The 23,769-nt window shown below is 45.0% G+C and overlaps 1 protein-coding gene across 4 annotated transcripts in view; it reads right to left on the bottom strand.

Moving 5' to 3' along the window:
* The window catches only part of AP2A2 (adaptor related protein complex 2 subunit alpha 2), a 74,592-nt gene extending 53,921 nt beyond the window's left edge, over positions 1 to 20,671 (bottom strand). For 3 of the 4 annotated variants that reach the window (XM_073658698.1, XM_073658699.1, XM_073658700.1), the window contains exons 1-2: positions 20,381 to 20,671; positions 1,010 to 1,078 (exon numbers count right to left, since the gene is read on the bottom strand). In XM_073658698.1, coding sequence (XP_073514799.1) covers positions 1,010 to 1,078; positions 20,381 to 20,447 — 136 coding nt within the window. In that variant the 5' untranslated portion in view covers positions 20,448 to 20,671. The remainder of the gene's footprint in view (positions 1 to 1,009; positions 1,079 to 20,380) is intronic. The other variant, XM_073658701.1, reaches the window with a different exon arrangement.
* Between the last annotated feature and the right edge of the window lie 3,098 nt (positions 20,672 to 23,769).

Here is a 23,769-nt window from a genome sequence, read left to right as displayed (position 1 = left end):
GCCGGGGACGGCGATAACCCAGGACCAACACCAGAGGACAAAGCCAAACCCAGCATCTCGCTGTCTCATCTGTTTACAGCACACTGACGATAGAGACATCCACAGAGAGCGTGACATAGAAAGAGAGCGCAACAGAGAAAGATAGAGAGCAAGACAGAGCACGGCAGAGAGCGCAACAGAGAAAGATAGAGAGCAAGACAGAGCACGGCAGAGAGCGCAACAGAGAAAGATAGAGAGCAAGACAGAGCACGGCAGAGAGCGCAACAGAGAAAGATAGAGAGCAAGACAGAGCACGGCAGAGAGCGCAACAGAGAAAGATAGAGAGCAAGACAGAGCACGGCAGAGAGCGCAACAGAGAAAGATAGAGAGCAAGACAGAGCACGGCAGAGAGCGCAACAGAGAAAGATAGAGAGCAAGACAGAGCACGGCAGAGAGCGCAACAGAGAAAGATAGAGAGCAAGACAGAGCACGGCAGAGAGCGCAACAGAGAAAGATAGAGAGCAAGACAGAGCACGGCAGAGAGCGCAACAGAGAAAGATAGAGAGCAAGACAGAGCACGGCAGAGAGCGCAACAGAGAAAGATAGAGAGCAAGACAGAGCACGGCAGAGAGCGCAACAGAGAAAGAGCGTGACACAGAAAGACAGCGCGACAGAGCGAGACACAGTGAGAGAGTAAGAGTGCAACATGGCAAAAAAAGAGAAAGGAAAAGCCAGAAAGAGAGGCAAAGAGAGCGCAACATAGACCAAACAAGACAAAGCGTGAAAGCACGACATAGGGAGAGAGAGAGACATAGAAAGAGCGTGACACAGAGCGCTACATAGAAAGAGGAAGAAAGTGAGAGCGAAACCTAGAAAGAGTGAGGACACAACAGAGCGCAACAAGGAAAGAGAAAAAGCAAGACAGATGAGAGAACGAAGGAGAAAGAGCGAGATATAGAAAGAAAAAGCAAGAGAAAGTAAAAAAAGAAACAGTAACATGTACACAGAGACCGTGATAGACCGTACATACCTTTAAATTTAGAGCGAATGTTGGCCAGTTCCTTATTTATCCTTTTTATTTCCGCTTCTTTGCTTTTACCTGAAACAAGATGAGAAAAGAAAAAGCTACATTAACCCTTGATCAGACACGAGACTAATTATAAAAAGGGGTACCGGGAGGTGAGCGGGGGCCGGCTCGCGTACACCGGTGGCAAGTATGGCTGATCAGTTCTATGCATCAGAATAAGACCACGTGCACACCAGCCTGCCAATCTCGTCAGACGTCACGTCACCGGCCCTGCTCACCTCATGGTTCAGAATACACCTTTAATGAACCCATTAAAAAAAAGCTCTCCTGGCATAGCGGTGCTAGTAAATAATTGTATTCCCATTAACATATAACTCTGGAGGAGACATGAATTGTGGCAATCCTCAGTCCTTCTCTCTGGTAAGGAACGGCTAAACTGACAGCATGCCATGTGCCCACATCGTGTCAATGGGCAGAGCCCATTAACGGCCCATTTGGATGACAGTCATGTGACTATATACAAGCCATTCGGCGCTCTTTACTGGCCCATATCATGGCGGTAGTGTAAAAGTGACTATGTGATCACTCGGCTCTCCAGAGCAGGAGGTCTTTGTAGCTAATAAAAGACCCCCATATAGCGAGCAAAGACATAAGCACCCGCTACCTCTAATGACCCAGGAGAGAAGTTGGGAACACATCACCCGTATACAGGCCTGGAACTGTTCTGTATACAACGTGACCACCACAGATCAGAATACAGATCACTATGTCGGTACAACGCTGTTATCTCCTCTGATACTGTTTCTATAAGAAATGTTTGGAAGATGTCATATTAGGAGTCATCTGTGGCTCCGTGCAATGTACATGTGAGATAACATGAAGGCTCCTATAGATAAATGCAGCCAACCGTCAAATGGATGAAAGCCAAAATAGACATCCTACAATTGTATGGGGCCGTCAGGGAGCGCCAACTAACAGACATGCAACCAGTAGATAGCAATGACCACGGAGAACCTAAAAAATGAACTCAGCAAAGTGAGAAATAAGAAATACCCTCATCATTGGTCAAAGAAACCCAATGTTCACTCATCCATAGCATCAGGTAGGTCAATTTATTCAAGAGCAACCCACACAAAAGCACAAAAAAGGGGTTCAGGTGGACCGGAGAGCCATTGTGAAGGAAACCATGTAAATGATGAAGCAGAGCCACAGACCCTTTCTTCTTAGTGGGGGTTCCCAAAGTCGGGTCATTAAAGGGCTGGTCCCTTCTTTAGGTTTGAGAAAAGCATATTAATGACTGGGTGTACAAACGCCGAGACCAAGTCAATGACGCAGACGAAAATAGAGTGCAGCACCCGGCCATCTCCGGCAGTCCCATAAAGAACGAATGGAGCAAAGGTGGAGAATGAACACTTATGGGTTGGACACTTTCTCTCGCTTGATGGGCAGCTAATGAGGAAAGCAGCACTAACAAGAGAAAGCGGTCAATCCCTTTAAGCTTCATGAGAGAAGGCTCTACAAAAGGCCCATTCTCAGGAATGACGAGGGTCTCAGCTGTCAGACCCACAACAATCAATGAGCCAAGGGTAGGGTATAACTTATAAACCCCTTTAAGATCTCCTTCACACACTCAATTTTTTCATCTTTTTCAAAAGAGGACCTCTCACAAGGACAAAAATGTAAAGTTTTTGCTCTCATTTTATTCCTGCAGCTCCCAAGTATTACGGGTTTTTTTTTGTTTGTTTTGTTTTATTTTTTTAATCCGCCTTCGGGTTCCCGAGATTTGGGCCTTTTTATTTAGTGCCAATTTTATTGCCTTTACAAAGGGGCGGTGCTCACAGGATCCTCAGGGGCGTGTCTTTAGGCTGCCCTGCATAATGACCCCGTGAGCCACGCCCCTTCAGTACAGGCCATAGAATTACAACTAAAAAAGGCCCATATCTCTGGAACAATGGCGAATTAACAACAAAAAAAAATATATATACAAACACACAACACCTTGGGAGCAACAGGAATAACCTAATAGCAAGAGCTGACCACTTTACCTGGTGACAGGTCCTCTTTAGTTACGCCTAGCTTCTGACATCATTTTTAACTTTAAAAACATTCATTTTTTTTACAGAAATCTATAGGAGAAATACCAAGGAGGTAAAAAAAAATGTCTAGGTTAAGCCGCATTTAAAGATGCCAGAAAATCCAAATACTGGAAGAACACTTATGTAATTTGCTATGGGGTTTTATGGAACATCTCGCTGCAGTTTTTGTAACAGCTTTTTCTTCTTTTTGGCAATGTGTTTTTCGACCAAAAAGAAGCGGTTAAAAATTCTGTGAAACTTATGAAGGCCTTCCAGTCAAGGTTTTATTCTTCATTTGTCAAACTTTGGGAGGATCTGCTAAAATCTTCCAGAATAGCCTGGATACCAGTATATAAAGAGAAAACCCTTGTGTCGCACTTTCTAATACTTATTAAAAAAGGAAGAGACGGCTACTCTCAGCGAGCATCTCCCAAGGCCTGTATGGCCCAAAGGGATTCCTTCTGGATCCCCTTATGTCACTTGTGATATGAAAAAGGAGGGAGAGCAAGAGAGAAGCTTTAAAGGAAGGCAATGCAATAAAGTTAAAAGCTCAGAGGATGGGTTTAAAGGAGCGCTGCACCTAAAAGAGGTATAGCAGTGGTCGTGCGGGCAGGCACTTAGCGGAACGTCTGGTGAGTAATCCTATAGACGTTCACTACTGACATCAGGGAATAATACATTGCATTCAATTCTAAAGAAAATGCAAAAAATAAATAGATTGAAGTCCTGGAGATGAGCACGGCCGCACTGCGCAGTGATGTGCTGTCCATTGACATTTATGATTGGTATTGCTACAAGGCAGCAGGGTGTAATTGCATTTTCTGCTCCAGCGCAGTGTTAGCACTCATGTGCTCAGGACACGGGAACTCTTACGAATCTATTTCTCAGCCTGTCGGTAGAAAATAAATGTGACACTACAACAATGGATAAAATAAATGAAATATCATTTTACTCCGAAATAGGAACCTCTCCAGAGTTGACTCTTATGACTCTCCTGCATAATGATGGGCAGCGCATGTGTCGGCAGAGCAGGCTGTCAATCAAACTGCAGGGGAGTGATCACAGGGCTCTCACTGTATTGTGAGAGTGACAGTCCCCAGCACCACCCCAATGACTGGAAGAGACTGGCGGCAGGGAGAATATACTTATTTTCTCCCTGTAGCAGAAAGTCTAATAAGCTGGCTAAACAGGATTTACACCCTTTACCTACAGGTAAATAGCAAAAACCTGCTGACAGATTCCCTTTTAAAGGGAATGCCACCTACATCTGAAGCTAGAAGCTGAAATACAGATTTGAATGAAGTGTCACTTATCAAGCTGTGTGCTGTTTACTTACAATGAAGGTTTTATAACTAGGAGATTACCATTGCCAGGTTTGATGTGCACATGACTGCTAGTCCAACTGCGCTGCTCACTGTCAATACACTATGTACACATAGAGCCTGGTGTGGGCAGGGTTAGCTTTCTCAACTCTGCTGATTGCTAAATCTAAAAATTCAGAATGTCGCAACTGCTGCACCCAGCAATCTAGGCGATGCCTCGTTGGATTCAGGGTCTCTCTGTCTACATTATACTGCTCTGAGATGAGGTAGCAAAAACCTGGTGACAGGTTCCATTTAAATGGAATCTGTCAGTAGGATCATCCCTCCTAAGCCGTCTATATGGGCATGCAGGTCATAGGAATCCGAATAAAATTATACCTTGATGTCTGTGATCCGATGTCTTATTCCAGAGAAAACCCCATTTTTTTTATATGTAAATGATCTGCTCAAGACTGTAGACCGGACACTGACCTGCACGAGACTACGCCTCTGGAGCTTATTATAAATAAAAGGCGGCGTTACCAGTGTGATGTGTAATGGTTACCAGTGTGATGTGTAATGACTGACAGTCCGCTCTGCTGATCTCACTGCAGAGCTGTGTGTGATTATACCTCACACATCTGCAGCTTCCATCTCACAGGCAGACAGTGTTGCAATACAGCAGAGCTGTGAGAGCTGCAGCAAATTTGTTTGTACGAAGACAAAGTTCAGTCCTACTATTCTGTGTTCGTTACATGTCTCACACTGGTAACACATCATTTTATTTAAAGGGAACCCGCCACCAGAAATAATACTTAACCTGCAGATATGCAGTTAATCTGCAGGTTAACAGCGGTATTATGCTGCCTGGCGTCTGCATGCAAACGAATGTGGCGGGAAAAAAAAATTAACTTTATTCTCCATACCAGCATTCGGTGTTCAATCATAGGGGCAGGGCGGCGCCAGATCAGTCACTGATCAATATTCCAAGAGCAAAACTTGGTCACTTGACGTGGTGACAGGCCCTCTCCAATGTCATTATCAATTTATGGCATCTAATATTGGCCATATACGTTGCACACGTTGCTACTGCTGAAATCGCAAAGCAGCATTTGCATCTTGCTATTGTAATTATACAGTAGATTTATAAGCAGTATAAACCATTGAATGAGCAATGGGCACTGCAGGGGGTAATGAGTCAAGCAATGGGCAGTGTGCCAGCCGGTGTGGTCATGCACAAGGAGATCTGATGTACTGACAGCATCTCTGGGGTCTACGTCTGTTTGGTCCTCCAAGTGATCGATAGTGAAGTACAGCATGTCCTACTTCACTATCTCTGATCAACGTCTTTGGGGTACAGCAGCCCTGGCACCAGGTAATGCCAATCAACCATGCTCCAAAACAGATTAATGACATAACGTGCTCTCATAAATTACTACAATTAGACCATATTTTTCTCTGCTGCCAGTGGTTAGATGGGGAATTATAGAATGATTTATGAGGAATTATGCAAATATCCCATAATTGTTCTCTGCTGGTAAATGTCAGTGGCAGAAGAAGGAGCCGACATTTGCTGACTGCTGGATGTAGATTACGTGTTCAGAGTCTATTGTATGGCGACGGCGGGATCATTTATTCTATTCTCGGCCAGATCTGCAGCGTCTCCAGTTACTGCGGTGCTGATATGGAGCTATCTGGTCACACCATGCTAGGTCACTGCACATAGCACCATCACACAAGTGGCCAAATACACCCGTCTGGTACAACACCACCAACTACCTGCCTAATATTGTGCAAGACCCCTCTTACCACCAAAGCATTACGGGCATATCCTGTAAGCAGCAAGGTGCGGCCTCCACAGATGTCACTTGTTATTCCAGCACATCCCACAGATGTTAGGTCACATTTGGAGGCAAGTCATCACCTTGAATTCTATCATGGTCCTCATATCAATCCTGGCAGTGGGCATTTGCCTGCTAATGGAAGCCATAGCTAATATTACTGCTACCAAGGGGGTATACTTGTGTCAAAATAACATCCACTTGAAAGCCAGAGCATTGCCCAGAGCATTATATTTCCTCCACCAGGTTGTCTTCTTCTCATACTACATCCGGAACCATCATTTCCCCAAGTAATCAACGCACATGCACCTGGCCATCCAGGGTGAGCGAAACACAGATCTATCATACCTGGCCACCTTCCTCCATAAACCGTCAGATTGTGATGTGCACGTGCCCATTTTGGGCTATTCAGTGGTTGACAGGGTCATCATGGGCACTCTCTTGGTCTGGAAGTATTCATCACACTGTGATGCTCTACATCAGGGATATCAAACTTAAAACACACAGGGGGTCAAAATGAAAAACTAGGATGAAGTTGCGGGCCAACCAGTATACAGTATAGTGGGCCCCACAGAGCCCTCCACACAGTATAGTGGGCCCCACAGAGCCCTCCACATAGTATAGTGGGCCCCACAGAGCCCTCCACACAGTATAGTGGGCCCCACAGAGCCCTCCACACAGTATAGTGGGCCCCACAGAGCCCTCCACACAGTATAGTGGGCCCCACAGAGCCCTCCACACAGTATAGTGGGCCCCACAGAGCCCTCCACACAGTATAGTGGGCCCCACAGAGCCCTCCACACAGTATAGTGGGCCCCACAGAGCCCTCCACACAGTATAGTGGGCCCCACAGAGTCCTCCACACAGTATAATGGGCCCCACAGAGTCCTCCACACAGTATAATGGGCCCCACAGAGTCCTCCACACAGTATAATGGGCCCCACAGAGTCCTCCACACAGTATAATGGGCCCACTTAGGGGGTGGTTCTGGTGCCACGGGCCAAATATAAATCACCCTGCAGGCCAGAGTTTGACATGTACGATCTACATGGTCTGATATCTTGGCCAATTTGTGCTACAGCAGTGACCAGACATGAGCACCAATGATCCTTTGGCTTTATGACCCCATCACTGGTTCACCAGTTGTCTTTCCTTGGACCACTTTTGGTAGGTACAATCCACTGTAGAACTGATACAGCCCAAAAATCTTGCCAATATGTACTGAACCAGTCATCTAACCATGACAAGTAGGCCCTTGTCGGGTCAAGTTTTCATGTGCAAATTTCTTCCACTGTTTTTTTCTGCACCAAAATACACATTAGCAGGAGTCTACTGGGATTATTGATTTTTTTGCTGCATTTTATGCATTATCTCCTTTTAGGCACAAATTTGAAAGAACACTTTAAATGGGAGTTTTGTAGTGGAAGACGCTGGGATTCCACCCTTAAAGCACCACTTCAGCAATTTTTTTTGTATTTCAGCGCTGGAGTGGTGCAACTAATCTACGCTCGCTGAATCTAGTATTATACTTAACAGCTGTGATCTTCAGCTCTTCTCGGAGCCTCTCCAGTCCCACGCCGCCACCATCTTGTGACTGCAACTTCTGTCTAACTGGAAGTCAGAGGTAACGGTCACAAGTAGAGAGGAGTTAACCTGTGGAAGTTTGAGTTCTGGTACCTGACCCGATCTTTATTCCAAAGTTCGGTTGGCGTACCAGAACGTGAACCCAAACCCCATTGACAAACTTTTCAGCTAGGAAAATGCTCTCTCTCTCGAAACTCCAACATTGCAACAGACTTCCTGGAGAAGTCAGTGTTTGGCATTTAGCACCGGACACTAACTGTCCAGTGCAACCCCCCAACTTTTAAACGTTGGTTTGTTCATCTTAGTCACAAACTCTCAATCAATGCAAGTCTATGAAAGCCTCGGTCTAGCTCTATTAGACTTGCATTGAGTTGTGACTTGAGGATTGTCCAAACAAAGACAGCAGCGATCCGGCAGGTCACAAACTGGAGACCGACCTGAGTGGCACCGATAGAAGATGAGGACGGTGGCTGGTAAGTATAATACTAGGGAGCAGGAAACTTAGATTAGACAGCACCACTCTTAGAAAGCTTTAGTAACAATTGTATTCATATGTAATTTTTCAGGCTACCCATAGAAACAAATAAAATAAAAAAAACTATGCAAAAAAAAGTTTGACAGCATCTTTAAAATCACTGTGGGTGGGAGTTCACATGAAATCCCATCCACTTTGCTTGCACCGTTTAAAGCAGGGAATTTATGCACACAAAAGAAGTGGGGGGAAAAAACGCCGCTTTTATGCTACTAGGGAACATGGCCTCAGTGATAAGCACACGGCTGCATTATAGATCTATGTAACACAGGGATGACATACTATAGGTCCACACTGTACCTCTATGTGCCACACGTTTTATGCGGTGATATACAGCGGTTTTTGTTCATTAATTTAAAGCGGTGGCCTCTTCTTAAACTGGTAAAACTGCAAAGTGCTTGTCAAAAACTACATTGCAATTTACAAACATAATAAGCAAATACCCTGCAATAAATAGCAATAGTGCATGAAATTAATATAGGGTGCTTAGTTAACATAATTTTGATTAAAAAAAAATGTAAAAGCCATCCCACCACGTCACGGTGACCCTATTCAGGACAGTCCAAACCTCTAATATTAAAACCTTACCATATGTCAAGTGACATCCGTGTGGAAAAGGGTAGAGAAGGACAAACTCTGCTAGTGGACACCCAGTCATGGGGACCCACATGAATATATTGTACATCTCAAAAAAAAAGGCCCTACTCATGCAACGGTAAAGTGGCCAGTGTGAAAACGCGCTTGCATGCTGCATGCACACCAACTTATATTCCAGTTCGTCTCTAAGTTTTCTGCTTGTTTGCATTCAGTGCATATAAAAGGTGCGACCTGTCTTTTTTTTGAGCTGGAAATTATATTGATGTACTTCCCTATGACTGGGTGTCGATTAGACAGGTCTCAGTCATTCTCAGCACTTATCCACATGTATGTCACTTGACAAAATGGTAAGGTTTTAATATTAGAGGTTAGGACTAGTGATGAGCGAGTATGTTTTGTTAACCCTTTCGCCGAGTATGCTCGGGCGAGCACCGAGTAGTTACAGCTGCTCGGTGATGTGTTTGAATCACTCCCGTGTGCATGATTTGCGACTGTTTGACAGCTTTAATACATGTGAGGAATGTGTAAGAAGCAGACATTCCTCACATGTATTAAAGCTGTCAAACCGTCTCAAATCATGCACACGGGAGTGATTCAAACATATCACCGAGCAGCTGTAACTACTCGGTGCTCGCCCGAGCATACTCGACGAAAGGGTTAACAAAACATACTCACTTATCACTAGTTAGGACCGTCCGGAATGCGGTCACCGGACGCGGTGGGATGGCTTTTACATTTTTTTGATCGTGTTAACCAAGCACCCTGTGTTATTTTCATGCACTATTGCGGTTTATTTATTTACTGCAGGGTATTTGCTTATTATTTTTTGTCTTGGGTCTTTGTTTAGTGGCCAGTGTAAACATGCACTTACACGCTGCATGCACACCAAGTTATAATGCAGTTCATCTCTTTAGATTTTACTTTGCAATTTACCTCTTATTAAAAATCCTCTCTGTGCCCCAAAACATTTTAATCCAATAGTTTACAGCCTGTTGCCAGGGTTATTGGCCACTTCAGAAGTGGATGGTTTCCAAGGCAAGGAGCGTGCACTTGCAAGCGACACTCTGGCTCCTGCGCTCTTCCTGTGCTGCAGAGGCAAAGCTACCCCCTCCACCTGCAGCATTGGAGGCACCATGCAGCCGCACACTCCATACACACGGAGAGGCCATGTAATGATGGAATCACACAGTACTAATGGAAAGTTAGATCTCCTCTAATATTAGGACATACACGGGAAAGAAAGGGAAGACAAAGCTCCGGAAGGTCGAGCTCTGGCCTGGAGGACTGCCGGGGTGTTACAGGCCGTAGGGTTCTTAAGCCTGCTTCTCACACAGACAGGCGTCAGGTCAGCCCGGCCATAATGTGCGGAGGTTTAGGTTGTCTAATCTGGGATTACAACATGCTTCACCAGTCAGAATATTTAATAGAACAGAAAGGTCTTGTTACTCCAGCATTATGTTATACACTCTGCTCCTACAACAGGTGGAGGGGGGGGGGGGGTGTGGAGACACCTCATAAGTAAGTGAACCACCAAAATCTGGGGTCATGATTAGTCGACACTGTACCAAACTCAGATTAGACTGTACTGAATAGGATCCTATTCACAAAGTGCAGTGAAAAATATGTTCGTGTGGCTTTCAGGAAATGATTGATCTGTGAATGTTTTGCAGAAGTTTTCCCTCAAAGAATTAAAGGGAGTGTCAGCTTGTTTTTGCTAACCCAATAAAGCAGCATGATGTATGGGGCAGAGAACCTGATTCCAGCGAACTATCACTTACTTTGCTGGTTGCTGCAGTCTTGATTAAAAAAAGTTTTTGTCTTCTGTGGATCCAGAAGCTCTCTAAATGCTGAGCTGTGTATAGCCCAGCCCCCACCATTGACTGGCAGCTTTCTATGTACGCTGTGCATAGGCAGAAAGCTGACAATCAGTGGTGGGGGCGGGGTTATACAGAGCTCAGGAATATGAAGGACTACATGGCAGCAGGTTTACTAGTCCTCTAGTGATGATCTCCTAGTGATAAGTCAGTGATTTTATGAAAACTACAGCAAGCAGCCCAGTAAGTGACACGTCACTGGAATCAGGGACTCTGTCTCTACATTAAGCTGCTCTCAGATTAGATGGCAAAACCTGGTGACAAATTCGCTTTAAAAAGGGGTTGTCCAGTTTCAACTATTTTTAGCCCATAGGCTAAGGGATGTTTAAATACACCGGGCTTTATTTACCCATTCCAGGTTCAGTGCCGCCTCATCATGTCATCATGCTGTCAGCCAATCACTGAGCTCATTCTGTCTACATCGGAGCCACTGAGCTCTGTGATTGGCTGCAGCCAAACACCGGAGCAGCGACAAAGAGGTAGCAAACACCGGAGCAGCGACAAAGAGGTAGGGCTAAAGATGCATGCAATGAAACAACCCCTTTTACTGGGCGAAAGTCAGAACTTCCCCATTAGGTGTTTAGCTGATGGCTCCAAAGCGGTGTTCACGTGGCCTCCTCACAGGCACAACTCTGCTGCGGTACAGCTGAAAAACATGCTAACATACAGAGCAGCATGGTTTGTAAATGACTGCAGCTGAAAGTACTGAAGTGTGAACACAGCCTAAGGGCTTACTTGTATGGGGTGGTGAAATGGTTACGTTTCTACAGCAAAACGCATAGAAAACTAAATTATAAAAATATTTATATGCAGTTATGGATCGCTTTTTGCTTACGCATTCAAAACTTTAAGCGGAGTTCACATGCAATGAACGTGCTGCTGTCCTTGAACTCCTCGTCAAGGATAACTTAATTTCCCTGGAAAATAGTCGTTTCATCAGTAGACCTGCATGGCTGATCGCAACGGCCATGAGGGTGAAACTGTGGTTTTTGCCTGCGAGCACGTCAGTTGTGTGTGAATGCAGCTTTACAGATCCATAGCTCATGTTTGAAGATCTCGGCTCTAAGTATCACAAGTCCCTATTACGCCGACTTGGGGATCATGTGAAACTTTGGCCAGTGATATCGACGCAAAAACGCACCTTGCCTAAAACTGAGCAACTTTTGTTAGACGTCCAGTTTTCACATACATGTCCTGTATTTTTCACTTTTGAAATATGCACCAGTTATAGTCTATGGTGCCGTTTACATGTTTTTATTTTTTGCAGAACATTTGTCCCCACAAAAAAAAAAAAATTGATCATGGAAACATCCGTTTTTGATGGGAGTCACAGAACAAAAACACCCATTCAAATCCATGAGGCCAATTCGATATGGTTGGAGTTGGGCACACAAGTTTTAATGAAGGGCTCACTGGATTACGATGCCCCGAATTCATTGCTTCTCAAGTCAGAGACTGGAGTAGCATTTCTGGCATAAGAAACTTACTGAATTTGACAAGCAGGCATAGCCATGTCCCGGCTCCTCCCCAGTTTTGACCATTTTGGAAACACTACTTCAAACTATCATGAAAACTTCGAGAGTTGCAAAACTTTTCAAAGCATTTTATGCCAGTTTTCAGGTGTCAAAGCCGTGATAAATTGGCCGTTATGTGTCCATGAAAATCAAAGATCCAAAACACCATGAAAATTGGTCCTTTTTTTTACCAAATTTGTAGTCCTCCTATGCAGAGCTGATCTGCTGAGGTTTGTGATTTTCCTTCCTTCCATTCCAACCTTTAATTTATATTTAATATTATGGTAAATATTTATACTTTACTTTGATTATTACGCAGACAATTAAATCTACATCTATCTATCTATCTATCTATCTATCTATATATATAATCTTTGATAATTTTGTATTTTAGCTTTAGCTTTATAAACAGGGCTGTGGAGTCTGTAAGCCAAACCTCCGACTCTTCAATTTCCATGACACCGACATCCATGGCTCAGGGTTAAGTGATAAATTTACTGTAGCACAGATTCATCTCAGCCTTGTCTCTAGACCCTTAGATCAGGAATAGGACATTTCATAACTTTCCCAAAATTCTTATGAAAAAATATTCCCTACAAACTGCACTAAATTACTGTACCCAATTTTAGGAGTCGGAGTAGGGCCATTTTATACCGACTCCACTGCCCTGTTTATAAGTGGTATTCATAAAAGCAATAACACAGGGCGTTGTCTCTGATATAGAAGTGTCTTTATGTTAAGCGTTTTTGGCTACAGAAGCCATAGAAAGCTGGGTAGAACCAGTTTTCAAGGAATTCAACAGTTTCCATGATTTAGGACTTTGCTATCACCAACTAAAATATCTTCTTCCTTAGGTAATATAAAGCAATTCCCTTTTCCTTATCTCTGTGGTTGTAATAAAGACTTGTGACTGGGCATCTGAGAGTCAGACAAGCCTGGTGCACAGACAGACATTGGTTGTGTGCCCTTGCCTCTGATCGATCGACTCCCTGATTTGATGAAAACTGGCAAACGTGTGAAACCTTTTGAGTTTCTCCTAAACCTTTCTATACAGGTTTCCACATTAGTACGCACCAAACACCCCGAGTAAAAATTAAAGAAGGGGTTGTCCATGGTTGGCGCACTCAAGTCTGCAGTCACTATGTGAATGCTGACTTAGGAATCCTCACAGCGCCCTGTGTCAGAATTCTCTGGCGCCGGGAACGGCGAGCGTATGACCACAAGTATGCGATTTGAATATATGCTGTCAAGTAATAACTACACGTTCATGGCCTCGCTCAATGCAAGTGAACTGAGCGAGGCAGGGAAATATGCAAATACTGACACAGGGGGCTGTGAGGATTCACAAGTCTGCAGTCACATAATGACTGCAGACTTGAGCGCCAGCCATGGACAACCCTTTTAATTTTTACTTGGGGTGTTTGGTGCATTCTAAAATTTAAATTATAGCTTAGAATGGAAGAAAGGAAAGGGAAAGCAAGAAACACTGCTGTCCACCCTGTCTATCTGATCTAATACTGGAGATATCAGGGATGATGAGGTAAGAAGAGGCTGCTCACACTGCTGTCCACCCTGTCTATCTGATCTAATGCTGGAGATATCAGGGATGTTGAGGTAAGAAGCGGCTGCTCACACTGCTGTTCACCCTGTCTATCTGATCTAATACTGGAGATACCAGGGACGCTGAGGTAAGAAAAAGCTCTCACCACTATCCACCCTTTATCTGATTTAAGATGAATAGCCGCTTGGCAAGTACCAGCCAGCTATATAACACAAGGTTTCTGTGTGGATCATCAAAGTGGTTTTCTGGATTTATATAAGCAAAGCAAATATCAAGAGATATTCTCTCCTCTTTATAGCCAAAGGTCATGTGCATAAAGATGCTAAAAACTGAACAATAATAAACTTTACTATAAACTCACCTTTACAACTATGCTCTATTTTCCTGCTACTACTGTTAAAAGCCCTCCCTGCCCCATTAACATGTATCACCACCAAGTGGGCTGGGGTTATGCTCTGCTAGTGTTTTTTCAAGTAGGGCTAGGACCCTCAGAAGATAATTCTCAGTGGTGCGGCATCCACATGCACTATATGGATAAAAGTATTGGGATACCTACAATGGCATGTAAAAGTTTAGGCAAATCTGGTCAAAATTACTGTTATTGTGAACAGTTAAGCAAGTTGAAGATGAAATGATCTCTAAAAGGCCTAAAGTCAAAGATGACACATTTCCTTTGTATTTTAGGCAAATTATATATATCATTTTTTTACATTTTAAAAGGAAAATGGGGCAATGCAAAAGTTTGGGAACCCTACATGGTTAGTACCTGGTACCACAGCTCGTAAAGGCTTTTTGTAGCCAGCAAGGAGTCTTTCAATTCTTGTTTGAGGGATTTTCATCCATTCTTCTTTGGAAAAAGGCTTCCAGTTCTGTGAGATTCCTGGGTCGTCTTGCATGCACTGCTATTTTGAGGTCTAGCCACAGATTTTCAATGATGTTCAGATCAGGGGCCTGTGAGGGCCATTGTAAAACCTTCAGCTTGCGCCTTTTGAGGTAGTCTATTGTAGATGACGACGTGTGTTTAGGATCATTATTAGTGTTGAGCGAGTATGTTCTGTCCGAGTATGCTCGGGCCGAGCTCCGAGTATTTATAGCTGCTCAGTGATATGCTTGAATCCCTCCCGTGTGCATGATTTGCAACTGTTAGACAGCTTTATTACATGTGAGGAATGTGTAAGAAATAGACATTCCTCACATGTAATAAAGCTGTCAAACAGTCGCAAATCATGCACACTGAAGCGATTCAACCATGTCACCGAGCAGCTGTAAATACTTGGAGCTCGGCCCGAGCATACTCGGCGAAAGGGTTAATAGAACATAGTCGCTCAACACTAATCATTATCCATTTGTAGAAGCCATCCTCTTTTCAACTAAAGCTTTTTTTATAGAGGGTGTTATGTTTGCATCAAGAATTTGTTGAAATTTCTTTGAATCCATTCTTCCCTCTACCCGTGAAATGTTCCCTGTGCCATTGGCGGCAACACAACCCCAAAGCGTGATTAATCCACCCCCATGCTTAGTGGTTGGCGAGATGTTCTTTTCCTGAAATTCTGTGCCCTTTTTTCTCCACACACCTTTGCTCATTGTGGCCTGACCCTGAATTTTATGGTGAGGATGCAGCAGAGGTTTTCTTCTGATGACTCTTCCATGAAAGCCATGTTTGTACAGGTGTCTCTGAACAGTAGAACAATGTACAACAACTCCAGAGTCTGCTAAATCTTTCTGAAGGTCTTTTGCCCTCAAGCGGGGGTTCTCATTTGCCTCTATAGCAATCCTACGAGCAGATCTCACTGAAATTTTGCTTGGTCTTTCAGACCTTATCTTGACCTCCACTGTTCCTGGTAACTGTCATTTCTTAATTACATTTCAAACTGAGGAAAAAGCAACTTGAAAACACTTTGCTATCTTCTTATAGCCTTCTCCTGCTTTGTTGGCCTCTACGATTTTCATTTTCAGAGTGCTAGGCAGCTGCTTAGAAGAACCATTGGCTGCTGTTTTTTTGGCACAAGGTTAGAGGAGGCTGGGTTTATATAAAGCTGGGAAATTTTCATCACCTGGCCTTTCCTAACAATGATAGTGAACAAGCCATAACCCTAACAGGCTAATTAAGGTCTGAAACCTTGGTCAAAGTTATCTGATCACACAAATCTCCAAGGGTGCCCAAATGTTTGCATCGACCCATTTTCTTTTTTGGAATTTTTAAAATGTAAAAAAAATTAATTTTTGCCTAAAAAGTTGAGATCATTTCATCGTCAACTTGCTTAACTGTTCACAATAACAGTAATTTTAACCAGGGGTGCCCAAACTTTTACATGCCACTGTACAACAAGTTAATCTAAATCCATAGACACCCACTATACTTTGCAGCTATAACAGCTTCCTCTTCTCTCGGAAGGCTTTCTACAAGACTTTGGAGGGGTCTGTAGGATTTTTTTCCCATTCATCCAGTAAAGTCAGATATGGACGATGGATGGGAACACTTGGCTTTTAATCTTCATTCCAGTTCATCCCTAAGATGTGTGATGGGGGGATGAGGTCCGGGCTCTGTGCAGCCTGTCAAGATCTTCTACACGAAACTCCCCCAATTATGACTTTATGGACCTTGCTTTGTGAACTGGGCACAGTCTCGCTGGAACAAAAAAGATTCTACCTGAAAAGTTCTCACCAAGATGAAAGCTAAAATTGACCAAAATGTCTTCTGCCAAAGTATCAAGATTTCCCTTCACTGAAACTAAAGGGCCGAAGCGTGAAAAACAAGCTCATATTATCCCTCCTCCACTAAACTGTAGAAAAGTTCTGCAAAAGTTTCCAACTTTTATGCTTCTCAGCACTCAGTGACCCCGCTCTGTAACGTTACGGGGTCTCCACTTCGTGGCATAGTTCCTTCCTCTTCTCAATAATATTGCTCACAGGGAATGGGGAAATATTTATTAGGTAAGAAAAGTCATGAACGGACTTGTTACCCCGGTGGCTCCTATTACAGGACCGCGCTGGTATCAGTGAGCTCTGCACCACCAGCCGTTATGTCACATGTTAGTAATGGCAGACGGCATGGCAGGGGGCCCGATGATGTACACCAAGGACAATGGGCTGGACATTATATACTGGGGAGAGAAAGGGCGAGATTGAATCAAAAACTAGAATTCAGTGATTAAGATAAGTCTCAATACTTTTCTCCATATCATATCAGTATGCAGGTCGGCCAGTCAAGAGATCAGGTAAGAGGAATGCCCACCACTGTGCTGTATCGCCCACCACTGTGGAGTATCGCCAGTGACAGATACCAGTGATATATGGCTGAAGCACATGAGGCGGAGTATAAATACAGCGCTGGTCAGGATGTGATCCATGATTTATGGGTGTTGGGATCATCCACTATTGATTCCTGTACATTGCTGTGTTATTCACTATCACGGCCTGCACATCACACACTGACATACAGTACAGACCAAAAGTTTGGACACACCTCATTTAAAGATTTTTCTGTATTTTCATGACTATGAAAATTGTACATTCACACTGAAGGCATCAAAACTATGAATTAACACATGTGGAATTATATACTTAACAAAAAAGTGTGAAACAACTGAAAATATGTCTTATATTCTAGGTTCTTCAAAGTAGCCACCTTTTGCTTTGATGACTGCTTTGCACACTCTTGGCATTCTCTTGATGAGCTTCAAGAGGTAGTCACCGGAAATGGTTTTCACTTCACAGGTGTGCCCTGTCAGGTTTAATAAGTGGGATTTCTTGCCTTATAAATGGGGTTGGGACCATCAGTTGTGCTGTGCAGAAGTCTGGTGGATACACAGCTGATAGTCCTACTGAATAGACTGTTAGAATTTGTATTATGGCAAGAAAAAAGCAGCTAAGTAAAGAAAAACGAGTGGCCATCATTACTTTAAGAAATGAAGGTCAGTCAGTGCGAAAAATTGGCCAAACTTTGAAAGTGTCCCCAAGTGTAGTTGCAAAAACCATCAAGAGCTACAAAGAAACTGTCTCACATGAGGACCGCCCCAGGAAAGGAAGACCAAGAGTCACCTCTGCTTCTGAGGATAAGTTTATCCGAGTCACCAGCCTCAGAATTCGCAGGTTAACAGCAGCTCAGATTAGAGACCAGGTCAATGCCACACAGAGTTCTAGCAGCAGACACATCTCTTCAACAACTGTTAAGAGGAGACTTTGTGCAGCAGGCCTTCATGGTAAAATAGCTGCTAGGAAACCACTGCTAAGGACAGGCAACAAGCAGAAGAGACTTGTTTGGGGTAAAGAACACAAGGAATGGACATTAGACCAGTGGAAATCTGTGCTTTGGTCTGATGAGTCCAAATTTGAGATCTTTGGTTCCAACCACCGTGTCTTTGTGCGACGCAGAAAAGGTGAACGGATGGACTCTACATGCCTGGTTCCCACCGTGAAGCATGGAGGAGGAGGTGTGATGGTGTGGGGGTGCTTTGCTGGTGACACTGTTGGGGATTTAAACAAAATTGAAGGCATACTGAACCAGCATGGCTACCACAGCATCTTGCAGCGGCATGCTATTCCATCCGGTTAGCGTTTAGTTGGACCATCATTTATTTTTCAACAGGACAATGACCCCAAACACACCTCTAGGCTGTGTAAGGGTTATTTGACGAAGGAGAGTGATGGGGTGCTACGCCAGATGACCTGGCCTCCACAGTAACCAGACCTGAACCGAATCGAGATGGTTTGGGGTGAGCTGGACCGCATAGTGAAGGCAAAAGGGCCAACAAGTGCTAAGCATCTCTGGGAACTCCTTCAAGATTGTTGGATGACCATTTCAGGTCATGAAAATACAGAAAATCTTTAAATGAGAAGGTGTGTCCAAACTTTTGGTCTGTACTGTACATACACATACATATCTATCTGTATGTATCTATATATCTGGCGGTGGATACGGTGAGGGCGATCAGACATTAATGATGAGAAAAATCATCCTGAATGTAGAAAATCTTGTCTTGTACCAATACATCACGTACAATGTCTGTGCCTACAGAGAACGCCATGCAAATAAAAGCAGCATCAACGAATAGATCAGAAAATAAAAGGTAATGATCAGTTTTAGCTCCTGGACACAGAGCTCCCCAGTGCAGACCACCTACAGAAATATTGCATTATGGCACCTGCATTCCCCCATAACACAGGGCTGGGTCACACAGCGCACAGCCCTGCCCCCTCTCCGGGGGGGGGGGGGGTAAAACACCACACAGCCCTGCCCCTCTCTGGGGGTCACACTGCACAGCCCTCCCCCTCTCTGAGGGTCACACACTACCCATCTCTGGGGGTCATACTGCACAGCCCTGCACCTCTCTGGGGGTCACACACTGCCCATCTCTGGGGTCATACTGCACAGCCCTGCCCCTCTCTGGGGGTCACACACTGCACAGCCCTGCCCATCTCTGGGGGGGGTCACACACTGCACAGCCCTGCCCATCTCTGGGGGGGGTCACACACTGCACAGCCCTGCCCATCTCTGGGGGGGGGGCCACACACTGCACAGCCCTGCCCATCTCTGGGGGGGGGGCCACACACTGCACAGCCCTGCCCATCTCTGGGGGGGGGGCCACACACTGCACAGCCCTGCCCATCTCTGGGGGGTGGGGGGGTCACACACTGCACAGCCCTGCCCATCTCTGGGGGGGGGGGGGGTCACACACTGCACAGCCCTGCCCATCTCTGGGGGGGGGGGGGTCACACACTGCACAGCCCTGCCCATCTCTGGGGGGTCACACACTGCACAGCCCTGCCCATCTCTGGGGGGTCACACACTGCACAGCCCTGCCCATCTCTGGGGGGGTCACACACTGCACAGCCCTGCCCATCTCTGGGGGGTCACACACTGCACAGCCCTGCCCATCTCTGGGGGGGTCACACACTGCACAGCCCTGCCCATCTCTGGGGGGGTCACACACTGCACAGCCCTGCCCATCTCTGGGGGGGTCACACACTGCACAGCCCTGCCCATCTCTGGGGGGGTCACACACTGCACAGCCCTGCCCATCTCTGGGGGGGTCACACACTGCACAGCCCTGCCCATCTCTGGGGGGGTCACACACTGCACAGCCCTGCCCATCTCTGGGGGGGTCACACACTGCACAGCCCTGCCCATCTCTGGGGGGTCACACACTGCACAGCCCTGCCCATCTCTGGGGGTCACACACTGCACAGCCCTGCCCATCTCTGGGGGGGTCACACACTGCACAGCCCTGCCCATCTCTGGGGGGGGGGTCACACACTGCACAGCCCTGCCCATCTCTGGGGGGGGGTCACACACTGCACAGCCCTGCCCATCTCTGGAGGTCACACTGGATACAATGGCCTAGCTATTACAATGTAATTGCCCCCTAATTCCTAGCACCAGCAGTATATACAGCACCATAAGTAGAGCGCCCCCTGCCGGCATCAGTGCCAGTAACGGTCCCCGCTATGTAATGATGTCTCCTCTGTATATGCCCAGCTCTGCCGAATACTCACAGTTCCTGATATCTGAGATAAACACGGCCAGGCCCCGCATCCCATCTCCCTTGGAAACGGCAGGCATCTTCCCCAGAGAGAAGGGGGCAACGCCCGGACCCAACGAGAAGCGGAGGAGCCCCGGGCCGGTGCGCCGAGCTGTAAAGTGACCGGGTTATGACTGATGCGTCTCCTCCGGCCCGGCGCGCCCCCGACTACACCTCGCAATGAGAGCAGGACACGGGACCGCGCACTGAGCCGCAGAGATCGCGCCGGGGGGAGGGCACAGGAAGCGCGGTCACAGCTCCGCCTCCTCGGCTTATATGAAGGGGGCGTGGTTCTGTTGTGGACGTCACCTGATTGGACGAATAGCATATCGAACATTTACATATCTGCATCTGATTCTGCCGGCGCTGGCAGTGGCTCCAGTCAGGCTCGGGTGTGTGGGCGTCCACGGCGGGTGTCATACGCTGGTAATAGTCTCTGGGCTGACATTTAAAGGGATGGTCCACCTTTGGACATTTATAGAAAAATCATACCAGGCATATATAGTTTGACTTAATAGTTGCTGAAACATCTACGTTTAGTTAATATGCAAATTAGGGCGCTGCCGCACTTTGGGCGTGGCTAAATAGCCCTCATTTGCATATTAAATAAAAGTGGACTTTTTTTGCACATATTAAGTTAGTCTCTCTATCTCTAGTATGATTTTTATAGGGGTTACATCCCCTATATGAATATTTATGCATTTTTATTGACACTTTTGGGGGCTGACACTCCCTTAAACTAAGAATCCATTGGGAAGCTCCTTCTGACAGTCTAAAAGACTGAAGAGACAGTTTGTAGCTCTTTCTCTGAGGTCTCTGCTGATTTATGACTACAGACCACATCAAAGGTGGAAAGCAAAAAGGTGTAAAAATTGTCATAAAACCCAATTTTTAGACTCGCCAAAAATGGACAACCCCTTTAAATCCCTTGTAAGTTGTAGCTACAGACACAACCCGGCCCCACTGCTGTACTGGTCACAGACCTCGAGCAGAGGGGCCTTTATTCTTCATGACTGGGTAAATTCTCATTTTTGCACCCCCTCGTAGGCTTTTTTTTGGGGGAAGGGGGCAGGACAAGATGAAGCTTTGAAAAACTCCATTCATGTTTTCATATGATCTACTGGAAAATGGGGGGGGGGCATTTCAGGTGAAATGATGAAATAAAAATGTGGCGCCTCTATTGTCACTTGGAGGTTGTGTTTATCGGGCGTCCATTGTGCGGTGGAGATGACCCGGTAACGTGATTCTCCATGTCCGTGCCATTATGGTCACATCACACTTGTAAAGTTTCTTTGTTATTTAAGTTGTAAAAAAAAATTCCAACAAAAGTAAAAAAAAAAAAAAAAGACCCTTTTTTAATTTTCTGTGGGAGGGCTTGTGTTTTAAATTGCGAGCGTTTGCTTTTATTGGTACCATGTTGGAGTACAATGTTTTGATCGCTCTTTATTGCATTTTTTGGGGATATATGCCGAAATGCATAGTGCGGGCTCAGCTCCTGAGCCCGCTCCATACACCTGCACCCGACATGAGATGTACCAGTACGTCCTATGTCAAGAAGAGGTTACAGGTGCAATATTTACCGATCACTATAATTGTAAAATACCTGTGGTGATACGTAAGGATGCAATGAAATCTTTGATTTATAATTATCAGTTGCAAATTTTGCAACTCTCTACATTTCCATCAGTGCTTCTATTATGCAGGTAACCGTACATGCTTGCTTCTACATATAATAAGTGAAATGGAATTATAGGGTTAATTCTGCGCTGCCAGTAGTCAAGGATGGAAGAGGAGAGCGGTATCCAGGAATGCGGTTTATTTGTCAGCGCGTTTCGAAGTTCTAAACTCCTTCATCAGGACAAATCATTGCGGTGAATATAAAAGAAGCCTAATACGACATCTGCTGCACTGAATTTTGATTTTATTGATATGAAAATTAGGCTGTTCGGTGCATTGGTAGGAATGAGTAGTACCCCTGCACTCTATGGCTTCTCTTCTCTTCTCCCCTCCACACTGCCCCCCCTCCACTTCTTGACTGATGGTGGAGAGCGAGGATTCGCTGCATAATGTCACTGCCACTCCTCACTGTCAATCAAGAAGCCGGAGCGAAGATGGATGAGAGAAGCAAAGAGGAGCCACAGACTGCAAGTGCACTGATACGCCCACAAATGCACTTGAGAAACTAATTTGCATATAATTAAAAAAAAAAAAATTGCACAGTGGATGATGTCATCATAGGTATCCTTGAATATATTTTACATTGCCAAAACCTACACTACTTTTGCTTGGCAGATTCTCTCTAAGGCCACGGCCCCACTATCAGTATTTGATCAGTATTCGGTCAGTATTTTTTCTCAGGAGTGGGAGCCTAAACCAGGTGAGGAACAATCAGAGAAAAGTTATAATAGAAACAAGTCACCAATTCTGCATTTATCACCAACTCCTGGTTTTGGCTCCCACTACAGAGAAAAAATACTGACCAAACACTGATAGTGGGGCTGTGGCCTAAGTCTTAGCATTTCTGGGCAGTGTCCACTGTATACACTCAGGAGATACAGTATATGCCCGACAGTGGCCACAGTATGGATCGATGCTTAGGCATCCTTCTGCCATAAGGACTCATTGCAAAATAATGTCTATAGCACAGTATTTTTTTGTGGTCACCCTTTGAATAGGAAAGCACAGATTTCTGATTTTTCCTATACACTTAAGTGGTAGGTAGATTTACATCAGCCAGACGGAGGCCAAGAGAACGCACTTCTAGCACCTGGTCGGTGAAGGGAGACCTATAGGAACCTTAGGGTATGTGCACACGGTGCGTTTTTTATGCGGTAAATCCACCTGGAATTGGCCCCAAAAACGCATTGCAAACCTTATCCCAGCATTTTCTATGAGAATTTGGAAGATCTGTGCACATGATCAGGAATTTTCCTGACAGGATTTCATGTGCGTTTAAATAAGCAGCATGTCCATTCTTTGTGCAGAGTTGCCTGCGTTTTTCCTATACAATGCATTGGAATAAAACGCATGACAAATCTGCAGGCAAAAACACATCAAAAATGCATAAAACCGCATAAAAACGCACTGAATTTCCGCAGCATTTTTGATGCCAAGAGGTCCAGAACCTTGCAGAAACGCTGCAGAAATTTGTGCAAGCAAATACTGATCGTGCTCACATAACCTTAAAGTATAAGCTTGCATCTTTTCCGGGTGTAAACTTTTAGCCAAGAGCACAAACACAGCCAGCCTTTGTCAATATAAATTGGTGTGTAAATGGCAAATTGATCCGCTTTAGATCTGTCCAATCTGCATGAAAACTGATTTCACGCTCATAAAAACTTGTCATAATGATGGTAGTGTGTA

This window comes from Phyllobates terribilis, unplaced genomic scaffold (genome assembly GCF_046119375.1).
Source record: "Phyllobates terribilis strain yellow unplaced genomic scaffold, ASM4611937v1 Scaffold_13__5_contigs__length_258822181, whole genome shotgun sequence".
Classification (NCBI taxonomy): domain Eukaryota; kingdom Metazoa; phylum Chordata; class Amphibia; order Anura; family Dendrobatidae; genus Phyllobates; species Phyllobates terribilis.
This window is presented reverse-complemented; position numbering and strand designations above follow the sequence as displayed.